The 14,552-nt window shown below is 45.2% G+C and overlaps 1 protein-coding gene across 1 annotated transcript in view; it reads left to right on the top strand.

Annotated features, from left to right (window-relative positions):
• Positions 1-12,396, top strand: part of grin2db (glutamate receptor, ionotropic, N-methyl D-aspartate 2D, b) — a 35,535-nt gene extending 23,139 nt beyond the window's left edge. The window contains exons 12-15 of the mRNA XM_085365546.1: positions 2,692-2,761; positions 2,852-2,969; positions 6,851-7,086; positions 9,184-12,396. Of these exons, the coding sequence (XP_085221672.1) occupies positions 2,692-2,761; positions 2,852-2,969; positions 6,851-7,086; positions 9,184-12,396 (3,637 nt within the window). The remainder of the gene's footprint in view (positions 1-2,691; positions 2,762-2,851; positions 2,970-6,850; positions 7,087-9,183) is intronic.
• The last annotated feature ends 2,156 nt before the right edge of the window (positions 12,397-14,552 follow it).

Below are 14,552 nucleotides of genomic sequence, written 5' to 3'. Positions count from 1 at the left end.
TTAATCACAGCTATTTTTATAATTTAACAAGGGAGGAAATTACTTTTCCACAGAAGCTCAGGCAGGTTTGAATCACTTTTTTCTCCGATTCAAAAAAGCACTGTGTCACAATCTAAAGAAACAGCTGGGAAACAAAGTCACTGACATCTATCAGTCTGTAAAGGATTGCACCACCATTTCTAACCACTGCGAACCACAGTGAGAGCCATTATCCACAAATGGAGAAAACCTGGAATGGTGGTAAAGCTTCAATGGTGAAAAATGGCATCTGTGTGAGAGATCCTAGCAAAAACTACTGTTTGAAAAATATTCTGTGGACTGATGAAGAAAAAGTTAAACTTTCTGGAAGGCTTGTATCCTGTTACATCTGGTGTAAAACTAACACAGCATTTCATAAAAAGAACATCACACCAACATTCAGGCATGGTGGTGGGAGTGTGATGGTCTGAGGCTGCTTTGTTGCTTCAGGACGACTTGCTGTCATTGAAAGAACCACAAAATCCTGAAGGAAAATATAAGGCACACTTAGATTATGCAGCAGGAGAATAATGGGAAACACACTAGCAAATCAACCTCTGAATACCTCAGAAAAAGGTTTTGTTGTGGCCCAGTCAAAGTCCAGACTTAAATCAGATTGAGATGCTTTGGCACAACCTTAAATCCTTCCAGTGTGGCTGAATGAAAACACTTCTATAAAGAAGAGTGGGCCAACGTTCCTCCACAGTGAAGTGAAAGACTCATTGCCAGTTATCGCAAACTCTTGATTGCATTTCTTGCTGCCAAAGGTGGCACAACCAGTTATCAGGTTTAGGAGGCAATTACTTTTTCACACAGGGCCAGGTAGACTTGGATGGCTTTTTTCCCTTAATAAATGAAAACCTCCATTTTGTGTTTATTCAGGTTATCTTTGTCTAATGTGATATTGTGCTAAATATTGTCTAAAATTAAAATGAGTTGGATGCTCTGAAACATTTAAATATGCTAAATATGCAAAAAATAAGCAAAGATGAAGGGGGTAAATACTTGCCCGGTATACTTAACTTGATTTTCTCGATCTTTTTCACTGCACTTAGATTAAGCTTAGATATATATTATATAATGAAAATATTCTACCACATGGGATATTCAGCAGCTGTTGTTTATCTTTAAATCTCACAAAAAAAAAAAAGGCCAAATCAGTTTGTTTCCTCAAGACGATAAAAAACAAACCAAGCTTTTTTTTCTCCAATTAGTGAAATCTTTTAGTTAATGTTATGTCAGGATCATAGAAAGCATGGAAGGCAGGAGACCAGCAGCAAGATCCTTTACAGAGCAAAACAGGCATCAGTAGCCATGGATGACATTTATTAATTCAGAATGTCACGAGTGGCATGAAATGGAGGAGGTGGTTTGCAAAGTGGTTTGCAGAGAAAGCAGCACTTCTGTGCAGGTTGAAGCATCTCAGATAGCATGTCCCAAATTTGCCAGTGAGATGTGCAGCAGGCCAAACAGCTGTGCTATCAGCTGATGGGAGTTTGAGCTGGAATCAGTGGCCTGCGTTTGCATAAATGCAGGTTCCTCCTTGACCTGGGAAGCTGCAGTTGACATTCAACAAATCCGTGTGTTTGAAACGCCTCTGGCACGTTTGTTTGCGTCGGACGGAATGGAAATAGTTGCAGCAATGAACGACAGCAGATGTGGCCCGCTGTCACTGTTTGCTCCGGGTTTTTAATGTTCTCAGTCTCACACCAGCAGGCCATCACACACTCATTCTTTTCAACTCCAGCTAACGTTTCACATCTTTTGTCACACTTCATGCTTTCCCGCAAAGAGTCTCTCACCTTTACTCTTTCCCTTTCTCTCTCCACCTTTGCCGCTATCTCCACCCACGCACGCAGTGCAAACAGCATTTCCCTCTTCAGTTTCTAGTAGAATCTCTATCACCCGTCATGTGTTGGATAATCCCAGTTTACTTTATCCTAAGCTTCTGTCACCCCCCCTCCCCCATCAGCCCCCACTGAATCTTGCCTTGACACCACAATTATAACTCAGTGTTAACATGCAAAAGAATGAGGAACACCTGCTTTTCTCCAGCAGCTTTCTCTTCTGCTCCTCGGTACTTATCTTTCCCTTCTCCTCTTCATCTGCCCTCCTATGTCGCCATGTCTTTTCTTTCTCCTCCTTTTTTTTTTTGGTCCATTCTTTCCCCTCCCAGTGTGCTTTCTCAGTGTGTCTGTATTTAAACTTTATAATCCTCATCACTCTCTAGCTCTATCCCATGTCTTTTCCCCCCTGAAGTGTGTAAATCTCTCCCCCCTCTCTCTCACTCCCTGTCACAACGCTCTCCGCACCGTATAAATCCCCATCCTCCTCGTCCCCTCCGCTGCCTCCACCACCATCCCGCTCCCTCTTACCCACACATCTTTTCCTGATCTCTGCCTTATTTTATTCTCCTTGTGTTTTCACTCTTTCCGCCGAACCTGCTTTACTATTCCACTCTTCTTCCCTTTTCTTGTCATGATTTAACTTTTTATGCCCTCTCTATCATTCTGTGCGCCTGTCTGCTATATATTTTTGCACCCTAACTCCCTTCCCAGGTACATTGCGGCGCTATACCTTTATATCCCCTCTCTTGCCTCAGTCAGTCTCTCCATCCCTTTGCTCTTGTCTCCCATTAAATGATGAATGAATTCTCCCTTCATCCCTTTACAGGAAACTGGATGCCTTTATTTATGACGCTGCAGTACTGAACTATATGGCTCGGAAGGACGAAGGTTGTAAGGTGAGGACTTTTTACTCACACGTATGTGCATGCGGCATGCATTCACCTCGGTGGGTTTCTCAAGTTCTGCTCGTTGTCCTCTCTTTCAAGGTGATGACCATAGGCTCGGGGAAGGTTTTTGCCACCACAGGCTACGGTATCGCCCTGCACAAAAACTCACGCTGGAAACGTCCTCTTGACCTGGCCCTGCTGCAGCTGGTGGGAGATGGTGAGGACTGTGAGGAGGGGAGGGGTTCAGATGAAAATAATTAGGACAATGCAGGAGCAAAGAGAAGGTTACAGTAAAAATGAAAAGGATAGAGAAACGAGCCACAGAGTAGCACAAGAGTGTGGGGTGGATGGAGGACCCAGGGGGTAGATGAATGAGAGGATGTGGAGTGGTGGACGGGGGGAGTGTAAGGTGTGTGGAGAGGCTGAAGGCTCTAAGGTGTTTTGATTGTGACACAGGGAATAAGAGTGCGTAGGAGAGGGCCGATGGCACTTTTAAAGAGGTTTGCACATCTCTTTATTGGCCAGAGGAGAGGAGGAGAAACAACAGAGCAAGAAGAAAATTGTTTTGTTTGTTTGTTTCTTAGCAAAAATGACTTGATTGTGTTGATGTCTGCCTCCCCCACTGTCTCGCTACTCTCGTACAAACCTGTCTGAATTTCTCTGGCTTTCCTTTTCTCCCTGTTTGAAAAGCTAACAGAAAAAAAAAAGATTTACTTGTGTGAGTCACTGTTGTAAAAAAAAAAAAAAAAAGAAAGTCACAACTTGTGTGGTGGTGACAGATTTATACCTATTGCAGATTAGCTGAAACTGACATACAAAGTGAGGAAGTGTGGCAAAAAAGTGAAAAGAAACACCTGAAAATGCTCTGAATAGGAAAGTAAAACGAGGTATAAAAAACAACTATCATTAAATAGAGATGTTATTAGTGCGCTTTGTCTACTTTACACACTCGTGATTAGCACATGAGAATCTGTTTTTAGTCGTCGGTACACTAATGCTTGATTGTCATTTTACACAGTCCGCCACACACGTTTATTGTCTCAGTCGGATGCCGCTTGTTTGGCTTTTTCTCGTGTTTTAAATCAGCTTTGCTTATGGCGTGGCGGACAAAGCCCTTTAGCTGTTTCTGGCATGCAGATGCTTTAGCTGCTTACACACTGATAATGCCAATTTGGTGCCAAGATCTATTAAATAAGACTGGCGTCTGGAGCTGAATAGCTGGACCTGGAAAAGGATGCGAGTGTGTGTGTGTGTGTGTGTTAGCTAGAAAAATAGGGAGCCCAGACAGCCTTGACATGCAGTGTTTGTCATTTCTTTTAATTCTTGATAGATTTCCTTGTCCTTGCTTATGTTCATTGTAGCACAAACCCTTAACAGCTGTGCACGCTGGATGGATCTAGTTACAGGGTGGTGTTGAATGTTGAGAATTGTAGTTGTAGGAAGGCATTATTGGAGTGGATTACTAAGGAAGAGGATTAGTTTGTTTGGATGCGGAGAGCAGCAGGGGGTGGGGGGTTGGGGGGCTCGCATTCAGCGTGCCCTCAAAGGCTGCATCTCAACAATCGCCCTGCGGCTCAAGGACTCAGCGTCGCACCTTCAGCGGGGCTAAGTCGTGTCACAGTGTTACATCATTATTGTACCATGCTGTGTTTGAGTGCTATCATTTTTTTTTTTACAACTGAATTAGAGGATAGCAGAGCACCCGAGATACTTTCCACTGCTTTCTCCAATGTGAGCACATTGTTCTCCTTGTTGTCACCTCTTGTGATTCATACCACAGCTTTAAGAGCTGGTCCATTGATCTCACTACAACGTTTTTTCGTGATAAATCAAAACTGCTGAGTAACAAGATTTCCCTTTCCCCTTCTTATCAGATCCACTCCTGTATTTTGCATAGTATCATGATTTTGATTCTAATAATATATTATTCAGTGAGTAGATATTAAAAATGTGAGAAGCTGGGTTTTTAGCTCTTGGCTGGCAGATTTTTAATTTTTTTTTCCCCCAGAAATCTTGCAATGAATGCAGAGAGGTTTGTCATGTTGCGATAAAAGCATGGGATTGTACGGGTCATGGTTTGCTGCTCAACAGCTGTGGAGCTCAGTGTCTCTGGACATGTCTGGCATGATGCCCCATCTGGCACAGTGCAAAATGCAAATGTACACTTGCACATTTACATATGCACACTCGCCCACACACTTAGACACACACACACAAATACGTTTTTCTCTTATTAAATAATGTCTTTGTGGTGCGCTGCCAGCTCCGTGTTTGCAGTCTCGCCAGCTCTACCTGACCTGACCTGCCAGAAACGACATAGGTAGTGTGGATTTGACACACCTGTCAGATTTGGCAGACCTGAGCTGGCTGTGACTTAGAGGCAGAGACAACCGCCATCATAAAGGTCTAAGGGAGAGAAGAAACATGCACATTGAAAAAAGAGTCCAATTCATGAGGGAGACGAAGAAGCACAAGATGAATCACTCGGAGTCAAATGGCAGCGGAGCCAGGAAATGAGAGCGAGAGATCGGAGAAAGCATTCAGCTGAGACTTGTGAAGTACAGGACACTTGTGGGACTACCTGTTTATCTGCACCCTCAAGTAAGATATTTGATGTTTCCAAATCGGGCTCCTGTTTGGACACACAACTGCCACTGAAGGTCAATAATTCCAATGAATTCTCCACAGTGGGGACTACATTATAGAGTTAAAAACAGACATTGTGTCTAAAAAAGTGTGAGCATAAGATAAGACAGTGAGTTGTTACCTTAAACTGCCAGCGGGCTGCAGTAGCAGTGTGTCCATCTGTTGATGTAGCTGGACGCTACGGCCTGTTGGCTGATGATGTTCTACAGGAGACACATTAACCAGTTCACACAGATGACTGCATCAGCTTCATCTAAGCTACGCGAGCAGGGCTAATGATGGCACAAATGAAAAGGCAAAAGGTTGAGTTTTCGAAGAGAAGTGCAGTGTTACGACTAGATGTGTGACTTGTCAGCTTTTAAACTCTGCTCTTGCTTTTCATTTGAAATAGTTCAGAGAGTGCAGTGTGCAGTGAAGGCAACTTCATACCTGGTTATCGCAGCACTGCTCATCGGGCCGTTGTTATTAGTGCGACAGAAAGCTCTCATTATGACTTCTGTTAGTCATGATATAACTCTAACATGAATCATGCGCCGCATCTTGTAAATGATCAGCACTATGGTTACACCAGTAACCCCTGTAGCCAGTCACACATTTAGCCTGGAAACTCAGATTTGTTAAGAAAAGATATAGTTATGGGTAAAAAGTTGGTTCTCGGTTGGTTATTAGATGGGGATCTTAAAACCCCCAGAGCTTACCACCTGGGTGAGGATCCTGACCATCCCTCCAGCACAATTAACTGATTATGATCTTCTCTCCCCATCTCTGCCATTTTCTATCAAATCTCTCTCTTCAGATTTTTCCTCTTTTTCTCTCCTCCCATCCTCTTCAAGCTGAGGAGCGTTCCACTGTTTGTCATGATGACACAATCTCACACAGCCCTCCATCTCTGTTTTCCTTCTTGCAGCCCTCTCTAACTCTGTCTGTCTCATTCTCCCTGACACGTTCGTGGACGGAAAGAGAATGCCGTTCCTCCTCTCTCTTTCTAAGGCTCCCTCATTACCGCTCTTACACTTTTCCATGCTCGCTCAACCTATCCAGCCATCTCACTGTGGCTCCTGGTCTCTCTTCTCTTCTCCTCATTTACTCTGGGTTACAATGTTGAGATTAGGTTGTCGATGCCATTTTGCTTCTCAGTGCTTCTTCATTGTTTTGGACCCTCTCCCCCTCTCTGTCTCAGTCCCCTTTCTCTTTGTTGTTTTGGACTCTGTTCTTTGTATTGCTGACCTCTGACCTTGAAGTGTCACCTTGGATAATGGGCAAAAAACAAGCCTACAGACCTGTACTTCAGTGCTTATCTATCTATCTATCTATCTATCTATCTATCTGTCTGTCTGTCTGTCTGTCTCCTTAAACTAACTAAAATCCTATTGTCTCTTTCCCTTCATTCCCTCTACTTTCACTTGCTACCCCCCTTCTCTTCTATCCTTTATCCTCATCCTTCCCTTCCAGATGAGATTGAGATGCTGGAGCGCCTCTGGCTGTCAGGTATCTGCCATAATGACAAAATTGAGGTGATGAGCAGTAAACTGGACATTGACAACATGGCTGGGGTCTTCTACATGCTGCTGGTGGCTATGGGCCTCAGCCTGCTGGTGTTTGCCTGGGAACACTTAGTGTACTGGAAGCTGCGCCACTGCATGGCCACTAGTTCTGGAAAATTGGACTTTCTCTTGGCAATCAGCAGGGTAAGTGTTTTCCCCTTCGTGTGTTGGGTTTTTTCTTAATGTGCAAACATGTTAAATTTCTCACTGTTTTGAAGACATTCTGGCTGTCAATGTGTTTTATGTCCATGTGTCGACGGCCATTTTCACCCTGAAAACCTCTTTTTGTGCTAAATCTGGCAACATGATGGTAGACAGAAGGCTGTGCTTGTCACCATCTGAACACACATGTGTAAGCATGATCCTGTGTGTGACCTTTCCTGTTACTAAGCGTGAGTGTTAGAAATTGTGAGCTTTGGGGTCATTTCAATTCCCCTCTGTCAATTCAGGAGATTAATTGAAATTCAATTCTGCTCACATACTGGATATCCTCTTCCTCTGACAGTGACCTTGACAGAAACAACCGACTCCATGTATGTAATTATTGTAGCTTCACTGACAAATTATCCATTTCCCACTACTGTGGTCTCAGTTTATGCATTTATGAATGCATTTTATTAACCGTGCTGCGCACAGCTGTACTTATAAATAGTAATGAATGTAAAACTGAAAACGGCAAATTTGCATTTCTTTAAAACACCGTAAGTTTATGGATAGCGTTTTATTCTTACGCGCTCCATTCTTATTCTGTTCTGCTCTTCCTCGCTCCTTCATTATCTTTAATGTAAGCTACATATACAGTAAAATACTGTGCCTTTTGTAACTTTTGTAGCTGTCACTTTTAGGGGGTTTAGTCAAACAGTTTGCAATGTAAACTGCCATCGTTCTTGAGGTCCTCACCCACAGGAGCATTTCCAGGATTTTAGAGTAAAGCAGCAAAAGCAAATTAGAATATTTAATCAGAAATAAAATCAGTGTAGCAAATTGGCACAGAAAACACTGGGCATGATTTTCAGACTGCACCCCTGTGTGCAATTACAGATTTGTTAAGTGAAAAGTGATGATGCACAAGTTTTAAAATATAATTTTGTGTTAGATAATTGTTTTGCAAAATGTGGGAAAAAGTATTAAGACTTGTATTAATAAAAGTTATAATCCTACTTAAGTTTTATAATCAAAATATATCGAAAGTACTGAAAGTAGTAAAGCTCATTATGTAGAATGGCACTTTTCAGATTACTACATATGTATCTATATATGTATTACTGGATCACATTTATTGATCATTTATGTGTGTATATATCTCACTGATTTTCCAACTGCTGATGATTTTAATTACTTTTATATATGATTGAACTTACTTAATATGGCTGATGTAAAATTGCAATTGATTTGCAAAATAATAAGAAACTAAAGGTTTAAAATAAATGATATGAACTACAAAGTAAACTATTTGGATCCAAAATATAGTAGAGTAAAAGCAGAAAGTAGCATAACATAGAAATAGTTAAGTACAATTACAATAAACCTTTAGTAAAGTACTTGAGCAAATGTAGTCATTTCCATTCTGCCTGGATCTGTCCATGCTGTTATCCAGTGGTGTTGGGCATTATAAGATTAACAGCACTCTAGTCAAGTGACATTGGAGGGGAGCTTTATTGCTATTATAGCGGCATGATAAGACACTGAAAAGAAGCAATGTAAAAGTGGAATGCAGAGCGTGGATGTAAACGCTGAAGTGGGTTATGGGACAGGCTACCCCCAGGAGGCTTTTGTGACAGCCATGGTGGAGAAATGGAACGCTCACTTGATCAATGAGCTGCTAAGCTACCAGCTGTTAGCTATTGGAATGTTAGCCAAGCTTTCTGGTGAAATTCACAGTTAACAGTTTAACATATTTTTGCGGTGTTGTGGCAAGCATGTTGGTACAATAAGAATTGAGAAATAGCTTATCTGGGTGTTGAATGGAATGCTAATTAGCCATGTGGAGCTGTGGCGTTTAATACCTGATTAAAGCATTGCTAATCTAGTGACAGCTTAAATGTTTAAAGATGCTTCAGGTGAGGAGGTATGAAACAAACCGTGAATTTAAAAAACTGTTACATCCCTAATATACTTACATTTATTCCCTCTTCAAAGCAAGATTTAATTAATTATGTCCTGATATTTATTTGGGAGAATACATTTGATTCTTTAGCCTTTTAAGTGACTAGTTTTGTATTTGTTCTCTCTTTGTCTTAGGGCATGTACAGCTGCTGTAGCTTTGAGGATGAAACAGCAACAGGTGGAGCTAAAAGTCTGCCAACGCATCACCACACAGCAATGGTTACAGTTCCGTCACAGTCACATGTTGTCTCAACGTCTTTGACCAACCCAGCAATTGCAATGGCGCAACAGCAGCAACAACCGCAACCGCAGCAACCGCAGCCCGTGTACAAAACACCTCTACCGGGCTCTCCTCCCACCGTGGTGCATTCTGGGACAGCACTGGGTCCAGCTAACACACCGATAGCTGGTGCGCCCCTACCTTGCTCCACCTTCCTGCCACGACCAGACCGCAGACTGGCTGTGGTGGATCGTTGGAGGCTGCCCAAATCTGCTACAGCCACCAACCCAATGGCTGTAAGGGGGGGTATCAGTGACATGGGACCCTTTGCTCAGAAAGTCCCACCAAACTGGGCTTCCACTGCTGGAGGGGCTGGGGGACTTGATGGTTATAAGCGTTACTATGGTCCCATTGACCCTGAGGGACTGGGGCCCTGCATGGAGCAGCAGGCAGGGTCCCAGACCCCCAAGACTATGCCCAGGGGCCACCCTCAGCCCCCTCCAGCCAGTGTGGCCTTCTACTCAGAGAAGGGCATCGACCATGGGGTGGGGAAGAAGGTGGTAGGAGGTGGCAGCGGGGGTCAGGGGAAAGGGGCTGTTAAACCTCTGGGCACTCCCAGACTGCCTCCTAAGAGTCAGGCACCTCTACCTCCTACACCCCCGCTGCCACACCCCTCCCCCCCTCTCCCCTCATCCTTCTTGAGGAAACGAAGGCCCAAGAAGCCCAAAGAGTCCGGGGGGCCACTATATGAGAACATTCTGCCCCTAGGGCGGAGGGGAGGAGCACGAGATGGTGTGAGGGAGGGAGTAGGGAGGAGGGCACGCCCCCTCTCTCCCCCACTCTCACTTCCTGTACCGGTACCCCTCAGCCCCTCCTATACCCCTCCTTCTCCCTCTGCATCCTTGCACTATACATCCTCGTCCTCTTCGTCAACCACATCATCCACATCCACGTCGTCATCTGCCTCATCTTCTCGCTCCACCTCTCCTACTTACTCTTACAGCTCCTCCAGGAGCACACGGGACAGAACTGGAGGAATAGATGGAGAGGATGATGATGACGATGAGGAGCTGACAGAAGAGTCAAGCCTCCTCCTTGGGAGGGGAAGAGAGAGGGAGCGCTCAATCATCCGGCCTCGTTCTCTCAGTCACGGCCGCCTGCCACCACCCATACCCCCCAGGAAACCACGCACGTCCTGGGGTGACAGAGAAAGGGAACGAGGGAGAGAAAGAGGTGGGAGCCAACTGTCTCAGCTCCAAGAGTGGTGGGCAAGCTGGAGTGAGAGAGAGAGGAGTGGAGCAGGTGGAGATGCTGAGCGGCAAAAAAGGGAAAAGAAGAGAAGAAAAGAGAAGGAAAAGGAGAAGAAGAAAAAGAAAAAGAACAAAAAGAGGAAAAAGCGAGAAGAAAGGGAAAGAGAGCGAGAGAGAGAAAGGAAGCGTAGAAAAGTAAAAAAGAGGAAGAAGAAGGCCCTTAAAACAAAGAAAAGGAAGAAATCAACAGGGGGAAAGCGGTCTGAGACAGAGGAGGGTGATATAGAGGCAGACAGGGAAGGAGAGGCAGAGGGAGAGAGGGAAGGAGGAATACAAGACTACTCTTCATTTTCTGCGCAGTATCGGAGCACATTTGGGGAAAAGGGGCGCGATTCATGGGAAGGAGATAGGGAGAGATGTAGAAGAGAAGGAGGAGATGAGGGCAATGGCAGGGAAGAGGAGGACAGTGGAAGAAGCAGGGATAGGCGCCCTAAATCCTCACACTCTCATTCAAGGCATCGTACACCCAGTAAGCGCTATCCTAACCTGAACAAGCTCCCTGCGTCCGTCAAATTTTGGGTAAATGGAAGAGGAGGTGACTCTAATGCTCCTCCAATATCCCTCCATCCGCTTCTTCCGTCCTCTAAGCGGCGAAGAAGTGGGGGGATGGATAGAGATGATAGCGGCAGGCTTGGAGAACGGCGTCCTTTGTTAATGCGTTATGAAAAAGAGAAAGCACACACAAGAGAAGGGCTATCCTTCCATGAGTGGGACTCTGAAGACGACGATGATGATGAGGAGGAGGAGGAGGAAGAGGAGGAGAGGGATAGAGTGAGGGAACGGGTGGAGGGCAGGGGAAGGAGGGCAGGTAGGGGGGCCGTCTCTGAGTCAGAGAGGGACAGGGCCAGGGCAGAGGACAGTTACTCAGATGAGGGCTCGTCGGGGGAGTTTGGCCATTTTGAAAGATACTGGGAGGGAGGTTCAGGGGGAAGTGTCACTGGGATAGGGGGCATAGGAGGAGGAGGCTGGTTCTTTGGTACCTACCCCTCCAGAGAGAAAGGGGGCAGTGTCAACAGTCGAGATGATTCATTACTAGGAACTAGAGCAGAAGGCTGGATTGGAGCTGATTTCTGGGGATCGGGACCAGGTGTTGGTTGGGGTTCTGGGGGAGGGAGTGGGGGTTTGGGTTCGCAGTGGCCACCACCTCCAGCAGCCTTCCCTCCACCTCGACGATACTGGTCTATGGACAAAATTCCTGTGAAGGGTGAGAAAAAGTGGAAGAGTGGAGGAGGGAAGAACAAGGGACGATCTAGGGAAAGGGAGGAAGAAGCGCCACGGGCGACCATGTGTTCCTGTAGCCTTTACCCCCAACCCCATCCTTATCCACATCCCCACAGCCGCTCACACACCTCCCATTCCAAGAGAGGATCCACAGCACTTTCCCATAGCCAGGAAGAGCTTCTCCCCCACTGCCACAGCTTCAGCGGTGTCTCTCGTCCTAAGCCGCTGCCCCCCAAACCCGATTCCAGCCAGGCCAAATCAGGCAGCCAATCTAACCTCAGCCTTAGCACACAGCCCACAGACCATCCGCCTCAGCCCTCACCGTCACCACCACAGCAGCCGTCCATGTCTCCCACGTCCCTCCCGATGCCCATCCCACCTCCACCCTCCTCATCCTCTGTCTCGCCACCAGCAGGGGTAGGGATGGAAGGCCAGGCCCAGGCTCCGGCTTCAGCCAGTGCCAAACTCCAATATCAGAGACTGCGCTCTGTGCCACAGCCACGGAGGTTCTACTCTCCCCACCTGCCACTCAAAGCCAAGAGCCTGTGCTCACGTCGAGGGTCGGCCCACTTCTCTAGCCTGGAGAGCGAGGTATGACAGGGGGAGAGGAGAGAGGGAGACGTGAGAGCGAGCACCACTGCTGTTGAGAACTGTGGTGCCATGGCAGCTGGAGCCAGGGATGACGTCGGAGATATGGCTGCCCAGGTGACCACAGGTAATCAATTAGCAACTACCACTGCTGGAGCTGATACGGACAGTAGCTCTATTGTTAACACGAGCCAGTGTGAGAGCAACACTGCTGCCACCCGCTCCATTGTACACGTTCTAGTGAGGGCGACAGTGAGACGCCATACCAGGGTGAGCTATGTGCGCCTGGATGGTTCCCACGATGATGATGAGAGTGAAGGCGAGGCTGCATCTCCGGGGACAGCAGCCCCAGAACTTCTTCTCTGCTCAGAAATGAGCTTTGTGATGTCATCTTCGGTTCTCCTCCCCTCCCCGAGTCACAACTGTGGATAACAGTAGTCTCCAACCTGTGAGTAATGATGTCATGTTTGTACACACACACACACGCACGAACACACACACATACACAGATAAAATGCTCAAAACGTCTCCCTCCCTCTGGCTTTGAGAACACACCTCGGTGGGATGAGGAAAGACCCACCTTCTCCAAAAAGATGCCAGAATAGTTGTTGTGTCTGGCTTCCTCTCCTGTCTGGCTTTTGGCTTTTGAACTGGACTGGAGGACTGCTTGTCATGTGTTGGAGAGACCACTCCTTCCTCTTCCCTTTTGTAAATCAGATGATATGAAAAGCAATGCAGTCACCTCTCTCATGCACTGTCTGCCTGATCACCTTTCACTGGGCAGTGAGGACAGTGCTACTTATTTGCCCTTTGACCTCATGACACCATCAGACCCATCTAGCTCTACCCCAGGACCATCTACGTGATGTCATGTTTTACTAGAAACCCTTTTAACCAATCAGAGAGAAAAGGAACAACTTCTCCTCTTCCCTGTTGGAGCTTGTAATGCTTGAACACAGTTGAGTATCAGCATATTTGAATAACAAACTGGAGATCAAAAAGAGAAATAACAATAAGAACAAAAAAGACATGTAGCAGATTTTCTTTCATGTCTGTCTTTTCTTTTCTTATTCAGACTTTTCTCCCCATGCCCTCTTTTTTATTCTATCAATATCTGATTGTGTTAGTGTTTTAATAAAGAGGAGGCTGGATGTGGCTAGTGTTGGAAGTGGGAATGATTCAACAGCTGTGCCAAATTTAAGTGAAGAGCTTTTAAGTAAAATTGGTTTGCAAGTTATCCGTCTTCACAGATGAAATCCCATTTTTTATTTCCACATGCAAACTGCGCATAATTCACCCTCATGGAAGTGGATCAAGAGGATGATTGGTGCAATATCTGTAATTGGCACTAGATGGCTGCATAATATTCAAATAATCTTATGAGACAATTGTGCAGGAGGCAGGAGTTGGAAGCAGGAGTTGTAAGTACATGATACGGAGGAAGGGTTGTTTAGCTATAAACTTTATTACTTTTATGAAAGTGGCCAGTAAGGATTTATTCTGAGGAGCCGAGGAGAGTTAAAAAAAAAAGTGCAGTGCATTGGAAAAAGCTCTCTTAGGATGTGATTTTATGTTGCTACTCTATTGTACCTTGGCAGAGTTTGTAGGTGATGGATTATAAGAAGCACAATTCCTCATTATATTTTTTTTTCAAATACGTGTGCCACACTTGTGCATGCACAATCTCCAGGTACCATATTTTGTTGGTGTAACTATTCACTTAATGTTGAAGTCATGTTGCTATAACGGAGAATAAAATCCACTGTAACCAGTGTTTAAGTACCACGACACTTGTGCTGAGGAAACTGCCCGCTGTGGCTGTTTCCTTTTGGCAAATAAGACTGAACGATATATATACTGTGAACGTTTTGAGGTGCACCTACACTAGCTGACACTTCACTGAATGCAGTCAGTGATAACTCGCGTTATCAAGATTATCAGATGACTGTTTGACTCTGAGCAATATTCCCACCTCCAATGTGACATGGATGCAATAGCACATCTTTTTGCATCGGACACATTCAAGTTTTAACTCTATTTTAAAATGTAAAAAAATCAGAGGTGTTCCATTCGTTCAATTATTTTCTTATCGGTAGGACAAATTTCATCTAACCTGGTCAGATACGATTGTGATCAGGTCTGTACGTCCAAAGCACCAGGCTGTA

The sequence above is a fragment of the Diplotaxodon limnothrissa genome, linkage group LG11, assembly GCF_057381915.1.
Source record: "Diplotaxodon limnothrissa isolate DT_005_m linkage group LG11, D_limnothrissa_male_GT1.1, whole genome shotgun sequence".
Lineage (NCBI taxonomy): Eukaryota > Metazoa > Chordata > Actinopteri > Cichliformes > Cichlidae > Diplotaxodon > Diplotaxodon limnothrissa.
Note: the sequence above shows the minus strand (reverse complement) of the source record. Positions and strands in the feature narration are given on the sequence as shown.